At 37.2% G+C, this 15,525-nt stretch overlaps 2 protein-coding genes across 3 annotated transcripts; one reads left to right on the plus strand and one right to left on the minus strand.

Annotated features, from left to right (window-relative positions):
* Positions 1-3,673, plus strand: sco2 (synthesis of cytochrome C oxidase 2). 2 transcript variants are annotated; one of them, XM_067491178.1, is made up of 3 exons: positions 1-80; positions 1,095-1,462; positions 1,762-3,673. In XM_067491178.1, the coding sequence occupies exons 2-3, from the start codon at positions 1,095-1,097 to the stop codon at positions 2,225-2,227; spliced, it is 834 nt and encodes a 277-aa protein (XP_067347279.1). In that variant the 5' UTR covers positions 1-80; the 3' UTR covers positions 2,228-3,673. The 2 variants fall into 2 exon arrangements, with proteins under 2 accessions (XP_067347279.1, XP_067347281.1); XM_067491180.1 differs by having other exon boundaries at positions 37-80; positions 1,092-1,462.
* On the minus strand, positions 2,640-15,100 carry ncaph2 (non-SMC condensin II complex, subunit H2). The gene is made up of 20 exons (XM_067491173.1): positions 14,955-15,100; positions 13,679-13,791; positions 12,416-12,517; positions 12,270-12,331; positions 11,533-11,608; positions 11,073-11,129; positions 10,903-10,982; positions 9,954-10,105; positions 8,922-9,058; positions 8,613-8,696; positions 6,484-6,547; positions 6,313-6,414; positions 6,180-6,224; positions 5,565-5,635; positions 5,081-5,171; positions 4,605-4,697; positions 4,251-4,300; positions 4,030-4,131; positions 3,790-3,939; positions 2,640-3,347 (listed from the first exon to the last, which is right to left on the minus strand). Exons 2-20 carry the CDS (start codon positions 13,784-13,786, stop codon positions 3,192-3,194), a joined length of 1,782 nt encoding a protein of 593 aa, XP_067347274.1. The 5' UTR covers positions 13,787-13,791; positions 14,955-15,100; the 3' UTR covers positions 2,640-3,191.
* Between the last annotated feature and the right edge of the window lie 425 nt (positions 15,101-15,525).

Below are 15,525 nucleotides of genomic sequence, written 5' to 3' on the forward strand. Positions count from 1 at the left end.
GTAAATGCAGTTTGTTTCATATCCGGTTTAGATCGACTCCGGATCCATCCCCTCAATTTTTGCTGTTTGAAGACCAGAAGGTGAGTAACGTTAACCATTTCTTTTTATTTATTTATTTTTTATTTATCCCAAACCAAACGAGGTTTGGACATTAGGGAAGACTGTGTGAAGCTAAAACCGTTAGCCTGACACGATAACTTCCCGGACAGCTAATGTTACCTTCATATAAGGTTAAGGTGACTGGGAGCCTTTGTGTAGCTAGTTAGCTGTCTAAATGCTAAACACGGACCAGTTAACCTTTACTAAGACAGTATCAGTGAATAATTACATAGATGAGTGTGTAGTTAGCGAGTAAATCTCCACAGTCCGCTAACAGACTGAGCTGCCTTCATTATCACTGTCCTGTTCTTGTAGCACAAGAAATGCAGGACTTCTCGAATCATGTCTTTATAAACGTAATTCAGCGGACGAATTATGCGGGCATAAACGTGAAAGACAGCATGTGACCATGTCAGCGATAGTCCCGCAGCGATTTTGTTTATATCATGAGGGTTTAAACTGGCAAAAGCGGGACGTATTTATACCGAACGCAAGTAAATTTAATTCAAATACCTAAAACCGTGTAACTGCCAAGATGGCGCAGATTAACGTCCCTGTCTGCTCGGTGCTGCCTCTGGTGGCGGGAAGACTCATTACAACAGCGTTTCACTGAAATACTACAGGAAGTAGTGATAGTTTCATTCTATTAATTACTGCATTTCAGAAGCAAATATTTGACATTTTAACTGCAGTATATTTGGCTTTATTTCTTTTTTGTAACGAACCATAACCTTTTCTGATTTATAATTTAAATGCTTTGCTCAAATTAAAACTTTCTTGGTTTTCAAGAAGCTGTAACCAGCAAATGTTTGACAATTAAAAGTGAAAATAGTTAATAACAGCAGTAATCAATATTATAATTACTGTTTAGCTCTAATCTGTAAAATGAAGCTACTACTTTTGATAATATTTATTTTGGTATTTGGTTTTACCTGGTAAAGGTCTGAATTTCTATCTGCTGATCACAGTAGCAATCTTTGTTTTTCTTACAGAAGATGTTGGTGCTGAGGTGCATTGCACGTCATCTGTGCAGAGGACAAAGACTTCTCAGGACTCTTCCCCACATCCAAAAGAGACTTGTGTCCTCACAGAGTCAGCCTGTAATACTGTATGGACGCCCTCCTCCTCATTTTCCTCAGCAGTTTAAAAGCCGTTTCTTCTCTCAGGGTAAGAACCCGCCTGGTTCTAATATGAAACTGAAGCTAAGGACTCGGTTGTTGGTGACGCTGCTTTTTGGTGGGGGTCTTCTCTCCATGTGGGGGTTTGTGTATTTGGAGAAGCAGCAAAGACTGCATCGGCAGCGGCTGGAGCAACTGCAGCAGGTGGCGCTGGGTCAGGGCAACTTCAGCCTGCTGGACCACAGGTATGAACACTTTATACTAAGGGAAGAGATCATGTTAGAGATGCACTGATAAAAGTACAAGAACTTGCTAATACAAAAATGTAATAACTATGCAATATTTCTACATTTTAAGTTTTCCTAAGATGATGTTGTTTTGGGGTATGTCTTTACTTTATCTAAGCTCTGACTTTCAAACAAAAAAATATGAACATCATTTTATAGAAAGGTCCTGAACCAGGAGCCCCTGACCACCACCTGTCAATTTTGTGAATCTATGCCCTTTAACAGTAGAGTTCTCAAAGTATATCTCCCATCAACAGGGGAAAACGACGGACCAAGCAGGACTTCCTGGGCAGTTGGGTGCTGCTGTACTTTGGGTTCACTCACTGTCCCGATATCTGCCCTGACGAGCTGGAGAAAATGAGCGCTGTTGTGTCTGCTCTGGATCAGAACGCCTCACTGCCGCCGGTCCAGCCACTCTTCATCACTGTGGACCCAGAGAGGGATGACGTGCTGGCGCTGGCCGAATACGTCAAAGACTTCCATCCCCGTCTGATCGGACTGACAGGAACTGTAGAGGAAGTGAAAGGTGCAGGGCAGGACTATAGAGTGTATGCCAGCCCTGGACCCAAAGACGAGGATGGAGACTACATCGTGGATCACACCATCCTGATCTACCTGATCAGTCCTGATGGGCTGTTTCTGGATTATTACAACAGAATGAAAAACCAGGAGCAGATCACAGACAGCATTAAGAACCACATCAAGAACTATGTCAAACTCTGATCAAACTTTAAACATGGACAGGTTTCAACTGTGGCAGAGGTGTGGTTCATTTCTAATAATTGTACACTTCATTAAATTGCCAAAGCAAGATTAAAATGTTAAACCTTAAATTCTGTCTTAAAATAACAACAGAACAGACTGTAAGCCAAGTCCTAGACACACGAATCCTTTTGTTTGAGGTGTCCACATATGATGAAAATCCCTGTAATACAGATCAAGTTAGACAAAGTTCTACATTCTCACACTTAAGATTTGATTAAACCAGCAAATGTGAACTAAAACATGCCAGTAACTTGTGTGTTGAAGTTAATCGCTGCAAGTGAAAACATTTAGTGCAGTCGTTTTGCAGCCTCACGTCAACATGACGACAGTACGTGACAAAAACTAACAATATCTAGACTTTAGAGAGAAATGCATATATTGTTGAAAGTTGAGTGTTAGAGATGGCATAGTAAAAATTACTCAAATTTAAAGACTTCTAACCCTAACCCTTTAAAAACCTCTTAAAAATATAAACCATTTAAAATGGTTTGGTTTCCTATAGAGGCATCCTGGTTTATCATGAGGTTTTCCTTTTGATATGAGGAAAAAACAAAGAATTGGACATTTATTACACTTATAAAAATTAACTGTTTCATTCCAAATGTAAGGAACATTTACAGACAGATTTAATCCACACAATCATCATAATTTAGTTACCAGTTGAATCAGAACTACAGAGCATTGAGGTTAAAATAAGAGAATGAGAAGGACAGTTCTGGTGCCAGTAAAAATTAAAGTCAGAAAATTCTGAAATAGCAAAATATTAAAATGTTCATTTTATTGATGTGTGCATATGTGGGTAAATACAGTTACGGTCAAACATAAAAGCCACTGGAAGAATCCGACTGTACACTGATATTGTTGGAGCATTGATGTAAGTTACTAGTTAAAAGACAGATAGTGGAGAATAGAAACTTCAGGATTATGAGCTTATCTTTGATTTGCCATCTCCGGTTGATGCCATAAGAGTTTTAAATCTTTCTGTAGCCCTGCAAGTGCTAAGAAGCGTGAGTCCCATCGAGTCCAGACTCTCCTCCAAACCCTCAACACTGTCAATCTCCACCGTGTAGTCATTGGCCTGCAGCAAAGAAAAGAATTACGGAAATGAAGGAAACTCAAACATGACTTCATTTCAAATTTGAGAAACTCTTGAACATAGGTACAGTCCACAGCACCACTGATTTTAGTGTTTGCCTCTTCACAGCATATTCAGATAACTAATGTGTCAGACACAAATGACTAATAGCTTCAGATAAACCAGGTTTTTGCATAAATGCAGCTGGGTTTTGCTTTTGTTTCATGCTGTGTGGTGGAAAAATGAATCTGTTTTAGCCATTTCAATCAGATTTAGATTTATTACAAATGTGCTGCATCTTCCATGTTAATAAAGTGTTAATGACAGTGGTTTGTGTGGAGACAGTTTTCTTGTTGATGGAATGTGCTGCAAGCTGCACAAGCTGACAAAAAACAAGTTTCATATATATTTACTATTTGTGTGTGTGTGTGTGTGTGAGATTTACCAGCTGCAGTGAAGCCAGCAGATATTTGCAGGCTTCATAGTTATCCAGGCCGTGGACAATGGAGGAAAACGGCCTTCGGTGACTGACACTGTTCAACGCTCTGACAATCCTGTCTCCGTAATCATGGATGTCAAATGATGGACGCTCTTCCTGTCAAACACAACAGGGCAACACAGTGGTTACAGTCCTGAAAGTGTGAACACCCCCCACCCCCTTCTGAGTGGTTTTCCAGTGTTGTACCTGCAGAACCAGTTCAGGTCGTATTTTGTCCTCCCAGTCTTTGACTCTTCGAGACAGAGCAGTTTCTTGAGTGTAACCGCGACAGTTCACCACCAGCTGATCCTGAAACACAGTGAAGAAACACCAGCTTTTTTTGGGCGTATTAAAATGGCAATGATGCATCTCTACAAATTGGTTATCCTGGTGATTATGATAAATAAGAGATATTATTGATCACTTACCACTCGCAGCTTCACTAGTTCCTCATAACTCAATTCATCTCGCTGAGCTTCTGTAAACACAAAATGTCACAAATCAAAGACAAAGAAGTTGCCGTATCAAAAGTTTATATCTTTTATAACAAAAGTTACTATTTCTAGTAAGTTACTAAATACTATTCTAAGACATCCTCCACACAGTTGCAAACAAAAATATTAAATCCTCTCAGTTAATATTTGAGGCCTGAATATTTAAAACTGTGAAAAAGTCTCAAGATCAGCCGATAAAAGCCATCAGCTGTCAATTAAATTAAGTAAACTAAGCTGAGCCGCCAGATGAACACACCTATCCTGTGGAATAGTCTTAGGTGTTTTTACCTGGTGATATGAAGTCTGGTTCTGCCCCAAACTCTGCTGGAACATCATCAGGAAATGCTTCATGTTCATTATCCGAGTTATCGTCGTCTCCAACTTAAGTAAATAATTAAAACTATCATCAGCAGAAAGGAAACAACTGGGCTAAATAATCATTCAACTTAAAACTGCTCAACTCCCACATTATGTCAGCACTAGTAATCACATATGGTGCAGTGTTTGAGATATAGATTGTTGTTTATGTACATAAAAGTATCATGTTCCCTTTTGTAGTTAACAAAAAAAAAAATCATATAACAGCACATAAGTGTGGCCTGTTACAAAGCTGTAAGTCACTGAATAAACTTCAGTTTCCACGTATGAACAGCTACAGCTCACTCCAATCTATCAGGATTCTTTTTCTAATCAATTTGTTTATGCGAGTTTGGTACTGTTCAGATCCAGATCTCTCGTCAGAGCCACGAATCTAGGTCTGTTACCCAGCAAGTCCGGATGTCTGAATTCGTCCACAGGGTCCTCTTCCGGCTGCAGGAAGGTTTTCCTCAGATCCTCGTCGGACACCACCACTCCCTGAAAGACATCACACATCTATCACCATTTGTAACTGAAGACTCTAGAGGGACATTTACTACTTGTCACAGGTTCTTCATACATATATAACACAACAATGTATAAAAATATTTTCTGCAGAAAATGATTGTCAGTCATTCTTAAACAAAAAATAGTTGCTATTTCCAGCTAATTAAATGGGATAGTTGCATTTTTATACATTATTGTAACCTGAAATTTAAAGACATCACATTGGACTAGTGAAAATGTTCTTCTTTTAAGAATTAGTCTGACATTTTATGGACCAATTAAAAGAATACAATAAGAAAATATTTGACAGGTTGATAATGACAGCTTGAAACCAACAGTTCCATAAACATTAAAGTCTGGTAAATATTACCATCACTCTCTTACCGCCTTTCTGTAGATTCTTTTACGAGTCTTCAGTTTGTCTTTCACTGTGCTCAAATAAATGTAGTTCAGGTCTGGGGGAAAAAAAAAGTCTGTTTAATTTCCACTTAAAAAATGATTGAATGAAATGTTTTAGTTAAACAGTTTACTGAATGACATTTGCAGGTACTGCATTTCACCATTTACAAACCTACAGTTCATTTTTAAAACCCATTACTGGTTTCACTTTCCTGATTGATGTGGTTCTTCAGATGAACCCCGAACAAGAATCTAATCAAGATTGTTTCTGGGATTGAAACAATCTTGATTAGGCTTGTATGAAAACCCCTAAAAGCTTCTATTACTCTGGCTTTTTTCCTTTCCTTTTTTGTATTGGTTTGTCAATTTAGGCTCTGATGCAAAAAGATGAGCATATGACTGGGAAAAAATGTTTTGCTGATCCTTGATAACAAAACAAAATAGTTTTGTAGTGAGGATTGGCTGGGCTTTTTATTAATAGACGTCATGTATTTCTATAGTATCATATGGTTTTTATGTTAAACAAAGATGTCGGATGACAGTTTCCTAAAGGTTTAGTGTCAGTAGTAGTTGAGGTAAAGCAAAATATGTTGAACAAACCTGGAAATGTGGGTCCATTTTTTAGCTTATTGTCAGGAGGATCAACTACAAAAAATAAAGTTCAGTTAATTCACGACAAACCAATTCTGTTAAACCATCCAGATAAAAACACTTTAAAGCTATCTGTTCTCACAGGTTCCTCTGAACCAGCTCCTGAAGTCCTGAAGTGAAGCAGGTCGTTTTCTTTTCCTCTTTCCACCATCATCTAGACCGTCAGGAACCTTGTAGCACTTCCCTAAACAAACAACAAAACTGTCAGCATAGGGATGACATGTGTGAAGTACCTGAGAATCCTGATGCCCACCTGATTTAAAGGGTTTATCTTCCCCTAGAGTAGCATACAGGTCGTGAAACGTCCATACATTCACCTGTGACAAAGAATAAACAAATTAAAGATTTAGGACTCAAAGAACTTTACTGATCCCATAGATTTTAGGGTAAATTAAATAAATAATAGTTTTTCCATTTTGGCCAGCATTCAGTCCCTGCCAGTCCAGGTTATTGTTCAGGTGGACAACCAGGTATTTGTACTCCAAAACCAACTGCAGCCCCGCTCCCCGTAAGGAGAGAGGATTGACAGAAGTCCCAAACTTCCTGAAGTCCACAAACAGTTCTTTTGTTTTATTGATGTTGAGCTGGAGATCAATTTTCTCACAACAGTTAAAACTGTCCAACACTGATCGATGCTCTGTGATATCTCCACCCTGGATACATCTAACAACCACAGAGTCATCAGAAAACTTCTGAAGATGGCAGGACTCCAAGTTGTACCTGAAGTCAGAGGTGTACAGGGTGAAGAGAAAGACGCATAGGACTGTCCACTGGGGAGCACCTGTGCTGCAGGTTACAACTTCAGACAAACAGTTCTGCAGAGGAACATACTGGGGTCGGTCAGTGAGGTAGTCCAAGATCCAGGCAACCATGGGGTTCTCAACGAGCCTGTTCTTTAATTTCTCCCCCAGCAGGACAAGCAGTATTGTGTTAAAGCACTGGAGAAGTCAAAGAACACAATCCTTAGAGACCACCCAGGTTTCTCCAGGTAGCTTTTCATGCCACTCCAAACTGATCTAATGTCCTTCTTTTGGAGCCCCTGTTCAAGCTTCCTCCTGTTAGCCTCCTTCCCCTGTTTACTGATAGCCATCTCTGGACCCCCCTCACTGCTTCCGTGTCACCTGACCTGAAGGCGGCCTTCTTCTCGTTCGGGATTACTTTAATCTTTAGTCGCCCATGGCTTGTTGTCTGGGAAGCAGCGGACAGTTTTTGTTGGTGTGCAGATGTCGACACAGAAGTTACTGTAGTCTGTAATGAAGCCTGTCAGTCCATCCTCACCATGTGTCGGAGATACTGTCTCGCAGATATGTCTCAGTGAAACACATTTATCTACTTTCTTGAAAGATATTATCCTACCTCACCAGTGCAGTCAACTTGTCCACCTTGTTCTCCAGAGACCTCATGTTGCCCATAATCACAGATGGGCGATGTGGCTTGAACCTTCGCTCCCTCGCTCTCCTGCTTTCGTTTCCACCCCCAAGAATTACGTGCATATATGTTTCTATCGACTTAACTTTGGGTTAATGTAGCGCCTTCCCCTGTGTCACTGGGGTTAGGGCAAGGTCGGGATTAGGTTATGGTTAGGAGATGCAATTTTCGGCAGGCATGCAAAACTCGACATAACACCCGGTCTGCTGCAGCCTGATCAGCTGTTCCCGACTGTAAACAAATGAGCGGCTCCAGCTCCATATAGCTGTTGCACGCTGATCACAGCTTGAAGCAGAAAAAGTTCCACTTCTGTAAAAACAAGGATAAAAACTCCCACCAACCGCATGATCAGAGGGTAAGCTTTACACACCAAACTAGTTACTTAACTATATTACATATATTAAAATCAGGAAACCACACGAAGGAAAGCAACTGCAACCGGCTGCGGCTCATTTCTTTACCCTTACATTAGTTTTTAGAAACCCAATGGGATTGGTGCCACTGTTTCAGTTGATGAACTGGTAACATTCTAAAATAGTTCTTGTTATTAAAAAAGTTTGAATATCTTAAAACGTTTATTTATTTTAAGAATGAAGAAGAAAAAAACAACAAAACTAAACAAAGAAAGAAAAGTTTTGGAAAGAAAAGTTGCATTTTACTGCTGTAGAAATAGGCCAAATCATAATATTGTGATTTTACAAGAATAAGTTCTAATGTCAGAAAAATAAAAATTTTTCATAAGAAAAAACTGAAATGTTTGCTGAAAAATTATAACAAAAACAGCCTAAAAGTTGTAATTTGTAAGAAACAGCTTTAATGTTTTTAGATGTAAAAAACATTGTGTCCTGTATAAAAAGAATTCTGGCACTAATATGAGATAAAAGCATTTTCTCATCAGTTTAAAATGCAATTTCTCCATCAAAATATTTGCTCATCAGAATGCAGTTTACATACCGCAGGTGGTTCTTCCTCCTGTCTCCTTTGGTTGTTGGCATCAACCGGTCGTCTTTTTTGAATCATCCTGCTTTCACCTGGAGCCTGTGACAAAAACATTTAGACCATGAATAAAAATAACTGAGCAGATTTGACATATCTAATTACAGTTCTAAAACTGTAAATGTGCCATTTTGGCAAACCTTCAACAATTTGTATTTCAACAGACTCCCAGACTAAATAATTAAAATACATAAGCTTTTTTCATGCAAAAAGGAAGAAATAAATTAAAAACCTAGATCCAAAAATAATTAAAACCAGTAGTGAAACCTGGTGCCTGTCAACATGCTCCTCTGGTTCCACCTCCATGTTGTTGTCCTGTAAGGGGAGATCGTTTTCCACAAAATCTCCTCCTCTGTCTTCAGCATCAGGTGCACCCACTGCAGCATCACATGAAACCACAGCATCTACATAGAGGACAAAATCAGAAACAAGCTGCAAGAAAATATTTAGACAGGCAGAAAAATGTGTTTGTTTGAGATGGATAAATGTCAATTTTAATACTGGAGCCCGAAAGAAATGTTAGTTACTTGTTACTTACTAAGAAGTACTGTCAGCTGAATTTTTAAGATGGGGTTAAACCACTTTTACATTCTAAAACTGTTCACGTATTTTATCTTTTGTTGCACTTCAGTTACCAATTTAAATGGCATAGAAACATATTTTGATTGGAGTTCATTAAAGCTGTACAATTCTGAGTAATAACTTTTATACTTACTGTAATTTTGACAGCTTATTAGGGTTACTGTTCTACAAAGTCTGAATACTTTGAGAAATAGTCAGAATAAATCATCAATTTGAAGGAAAAAAATTCCATAAGAATTAATAAAGTCGTAATACTGGTACTAATTGTAATTTTATGGAAAAAAATGGTAATAGCAAAAAAACAGTTAGCACTGAAAACTAAATTTGCAGGGGTACAAATCAACATTGAGATAAAGTCATACATTTTATAATTTTCATATTCTGCAAACATAATGTAGTAAAACTAAATAATGTTAAGTAGCAAGAGGTGTTTTATGGTAAATATATTTGTCAGAAATGTGAAGTACATAAGATATTGTATATGTGAATTATAACATTTATTCATCTATGTACTGCTATGAAGACATTTTTCTGTTAACACTGCTGCTAAAATATAATTGTTTTTTTAAACTTTATCTAGTAAACATATGACATTCAAACAATGTACATTTTTATGTTAAAATTACAACTTTATTTTGATAAGACTATATCTGAAATGACACAGCATTATACTGTCACAATAAAATAAATCCAACATTAAAGCATCTGCAAATGTACCTGAGTGCAGGGAGTCTGCAGGATGCTGATCACTATCCATCAGAAACCTGGAAGCAGCTGATCTGAGTGTGAGGAGAATCACATCCTCTTCACCTGGGATGAATAGATTGATCCTAAAGTCCTTCTGACTGCACAAAATCTCACCTTTCACACTAAAACACACATAAAATAAAGGGTGTTACTTGGAGATCCACACCTTCACCTAGGCAACAGTTATATGTAGTCTCTCCTTTCTCAGTTGGTAACTATTCTAACTCCTTCAGAGGAGTCAGATTTGTCTTGGTAGTCTCATTTTTGTACAGTCACACATTTTTTGAGGAGAGGCTGCTCTAGGTAGATTTACCCCTGTACCATGTATGTATGTACTCCAAGATATGTTTAATGACTAGGAAACATTCATCGCAATCCTATATCCATCCCCTGACTTCTTGGACTGTTCTTTATTCTTCATGGTGCAGAGTTTACTGGATACTGATTCACCAGTAACTGGACCCTTCAGAGTTGTATTTATACTACAATTCTTTAAATACATTTACTGCACTGGTTGGCTGCATCAGATTACTGTTTGGACATCTGTTTGCACTTTGAAATGAAAGGGATTACTTTGGGTAAATTTCTGTCAAAAAAGCCTAATTAAACCAGGTTCAATGTTGTGATGAAATGATTCAATGTTAAAAAAAAAATAAGTAAAAAGTGAAAACTTTATAGGCCCTGTATTACAGTAATAATTACAGTAGTAAACAGTAATACAGGATTTATAAAGTAACCAAAGGTCTGGAACAATGACTTTGAATTGACAGAACATCTCAGTCTAACATAAAAAAGGCACCTGAAAATGAAATTGTATTTAGTTCAAAAGCTTTTTTGACCAGCAGTTACCCTGATCAAAGCAAACAGTTTCTGTAGTTAGGATGATTTCAATTTTAATAATGTTTTTGTTGAGACTGACCTGATGAGAGGGAGTTTGTGCTTCTCGTGCGTTTCAGGAGGAATTAGAGACTCAGGAGGAAGAGGATCCACATTCACAGTCTGACCATCACACAGACATCAGTTACAGATCTTAATATTAAAACTACAGAGAAAATGTCTGTATTTAGTGTTTGAAGCGAGTAAACTCACTGCGTTGGCGTCGGCTTTCTGCGAGTTCTCTGATATGTCTATGTCCAATGTAGAGAACTAAAGCAGACAAACAGAACCCATCACTCAAATCTGCTGATTTCTTCACGAATCATTTCAACTATAAGCCATCAGGAAGCAGTGCCTTTGCCTTTTGACCAATGAAAGCTGTAAATGTCTGGTTTTGTCCACCAAAAGTTTAAAATACATAACAATTCTGTTTCGCACTGCATATGGGAAACACAGATAATGCCTTCCTTTAAAAAGCTGGCGACAATAAATGTTTAGCACTTTCAGTGAATAAAATAGTCAATTATCAAAATAAATTAATTTAATTTGTCACATATTTGACTACTACAGCTATGAACTACAGATGTTTACAGTATGTTTATCAAGCACCTGTAGCACAGAACTTTCCTCACAATAAATACAATTTGATCAAATGTATATCTTTGTTTCTTACCGCATCTTCATCATTGGCATCGTCATCCTTCGCTGCTGCATTATCCTCCTGAGACTCAGTTCCCTGTTTGTTTCGCCTGTCAGATAAAGAAAATTACATCACCACGAGTCTGTCAAAAATTACATGAAAATCATACATATAACTAGTATTCCATCATTTCTGACAGACTTTTTAACTACAAAGGGTGTCTTAAAAGACAAGGGAAATTAGTTTTAATATTTACACGTTGTAATGAATGAAGAAGCACAATTTTCTTTCTGAAATGTGATGGTTCCCTTGTGTTAATATATGATAACGTTAGGTGCAGAATAAAAGGGTTAGGTGTGAAATAAAAGTGTAGTTTTTATGACCCTTATTTAAGATGTTGAGATTAATATTTTCATGGACATATTTTATCTTCATTTTGATGGATCCACCCATCAATTATTTTTCACCGCTTATCCTTGGTGAGGGTTGGAGAATGTATTTTTAGCAGTGAAGCTGCTCTCTGTTTGTACCAGTTTAATGTTTTGTGGTGTGACATGTCTGACATTACAATTTGACCTGCCATGAAATAGACCAGTTGAGGTCAAATCATCTGTAATATTAAAAAAATAAGGGAAGTCTAGAATTGTCTGTATGGTGTATGTTACCACGCCCAATTTTAAGACTTTGTTGTGTACTCACTTGGCTCCTTTTTGTGAAAAATACAACCATTAACACATAAAAAATTAATTTGTGTTAAAAAACGGATTTACTTCTTGTTTCTGTCATTGATGTACTCCAGAGTTTGGTAAACCAGACTATGCAGCAGCTCCACCTGAAACACACCCAACGTAAGCTTTTTACCCATCATATTCAACCACTGACTGTACTGTGCTGAATTCCTTTCCTGGATTTGTACCTTCTTGCTGTAGATGCAGGCTGAGCCCTGGATCAGCAGTGCTGCTTCTGCAAAGTTCAGTCTGGTTTTTCCTCCATCAAAGGTGATGCACATCTCGTCCAACTATAACAGGAAAAATATTGTCTCAAAATATGTTTTTGTCCACACGTGTTCTTTTAAAATAAAAATCCTGACAACTTTTAACAATACAAGTTTGTTTTTGTGAGTTAAACTGATTTCCTGACACATAATCATCTCAGTTCTCAGGTCAGATTACTCAATATACATGAATACACCATACAAGAGCAGCACAGCCATATTTAATAAGCAGGTTATTTTCTTTCAAAGTTATCTACATTGTTGACCAATTGTTTGAGCTCCAGTACCAAAACCTCATATCAGTTTTCAATTCAATTACTATTAACTTTATTACCAAGTCATCAGTCTACTATTATAATATGGCATGCTTTCTTATTGTCTTTGCTCAGACTCCCCTGCAGCAGCACTCAGAGAAATGATCACATTTATCTTTCCTTCATTACTTAATAAAGTTATGGTAAAACTGTATAAATTATTAGCAAAATCACATTTTTAATGCACAAACATAGGGAATAAGGTAGAAAAAGGCATTAGTGGTAATCAACGAAAGTCGAAAGATTACTTTGTTATGGAGATAACGAGAAAAATTATCTTGTTATCATGAGAAGAATCATAATGGGATAATCATCCCATTTGATTATCATATAATCAAAAGATAACAGCATAAAATGATAACTCTATCCATTATTATTCTCACCTTCCATAGTTTACTGTCATGTACAGTAAGTGACAAAACTGAGAAGCTAAAGTCAGCATTTTATGCTAAGAAAAACAATTGTTTGAGTGAATAACCTCATTGTTCAATATGAAATTAACTAATAATCTGTGAAAGAAAAAATAAAATACAGTCAGTGACTGAATGTTGGACTTCTGTTTAGTTTCAGTATGTAAAATTATCTTGATCACTCAAATCACACACAGACAAAAACATCCCACTTATCAGAAATATATATTTGACCAATTAATTAAGGCTAAAAAAAAAATTATCTTGAGTCATAAGTATGAATCCATTCACCTTTATAATGTATTAATCTTTACTATGGTCTTTCAATTTTAATTATTTTCTTTTCTGTTTGCTTTGTGTCACAATATCTCCAAGTTAATTTCAATAATCCCAAAACAAAGAAAACAATAAGTTGTTTTAGTAGTAATTTAGTAGTGTTATTAGGGAAAGCAGCAGATTACCTCTTCCAAATAGTCATTTAACTCTGAGGCCACATCGATCTCCCAGTTTTTGGTGAGTTCTCGAATCGGCTGCAGCAGGTGAGCAAACCTGCTCTCTGTGGACTCCATGACCCCTTTTATGTCAGTTATGCAGAAATAGAAAACAAAATACTAGATACATTACTACACTAAAAGTAACACTTGCAAGTCGCTCTGGATAAAAGTGTCTACTAAATGACTAAATGTAAATGTAACAATACAACAATAACAAATACTCAATTACAAGCAAATTTCTCTATTTATATTCTGATTTTAAATTGGAACTTAAGTGAAAGTTACAGAAATATTAACAAAATGTACTGAAAGTATAAATACAGTGTGGTAGAGCTGATTATATTTTTTGTATAAGATTTTACAGATTTATATACTAAAATGGAAACTAGGGGGCCTGGTGGATCAGTGGTAAAGCAGAAGTACGCGGGATCGAATCCCAACACCACCAGGTGTGGCCAGCCCCAGGAATCATGGGTGCCTGTCCCGGGCCCCTGGACAAAATTGAAAGGTTGCGACAGGTGACGTGTAAACATACAATTGTAATTGTAGAAATTATTTTTTTTATAACTTATGTATTCAAACATACACAGTTTACGTTTTTGCTGGTTATATATTTGTAGTGTAATCTATGTTTAAACATCAGTGCGACATTTCTCTGGCAGCAGAAAAAGGGCTCTGCTTTGGCTCCATTAGCATAAACCTGCATTACTTCCTACGCACTGAACTAACTTTTCAGACATTTGAAAATATGTCATCGGAACGTTCTATGAGCATTGACGTATGCTGTAGCATAACTTCCTGCAGCTGAGATTTGTGTGTAAAACGTGACTCTCCGAGCACAGTTTGTATGAGTAACGGCAGCAACTTGTTTAAGCTGTGGTTGTTTGTTATAACGTTGGTGCTGGGCAATGCTTAACGCTACATCTACATAAAATGTTGAATTGTAAACAGTCTGGCGCAGTCCTGAACACACTATTGCATTCCATTATTTTCAATACAAATATTAAATAAGCTTCTGACAGATTCATATTAGGCTACAAATCGAAACCAAGTGACAAACCCCCGATCTTTACTGAATTTGTGTGAATGTCTTCTCTATACAAACGGAAACAGACTGTCAGACATCATCAGACATCAAATACGAGTTAAGTTTCATTAACTGGTCCATCTTCCGGCTCCTAACTAGTGCACAATCATATTTGACTGATATTAAATTAAGTAGACAAATAATAAAATAACTCACCGAACAACGCACCAGTGACTGAACTCCTGGCTAAATGTTTTGTAGCAGTTAGCAAACAGTCGAACAACCCGCGCTAAATTTCTTCTTCTGCGGTGTTGGTTAAAATGTGTGACGCTGCCACCTGTCGGCCTCACTGTGTCATGGAAGCACATAGTCAGGTGTGTATTTAACTTTGTTTACGAGTTTTAAAAAAAGACCCGTACTCAAACCCAGAAAATACACAGACAGGGACAGATACAAGATCAATAATACTACTTAAAGATTACACAATTGTAAGAAAAGTAATCAGATACTTTACTCAAAACAATGAAAAAAATGTTAAAAGTACAAATACTTCAAAGTGTTACTTATTGGATGCCTTCACTAATATTAAACTTGCTTCTTTTAGTTCTTGTCTGACTTCCCTACATTAAAATATCTCTATTTCTAGCAGAAAAATACCTCCAGATAATATCACTTGGAGGAACCTTCAGTTCAAATTATGACATCTTGTTGCTCATACTATGACGTTTGTAATCATGGTCAACCTGCATTTCCAGCTCCCCCAGAAGATGTCTTCTGGAGTAGTTTT

Source organism: Channa argus, chromosome 21 (assembly GCF_033026475.1).
Source record: "Channa argus isolate prfri chromosome 21, Channa argus male v1.0, whole genome shotgun sequence".
Lineage (NCBI taxonomy): Eukaryota > Metazoa > Chordata > Actinopteri > Anabantiformes > Channidae > Channa > Channa argus.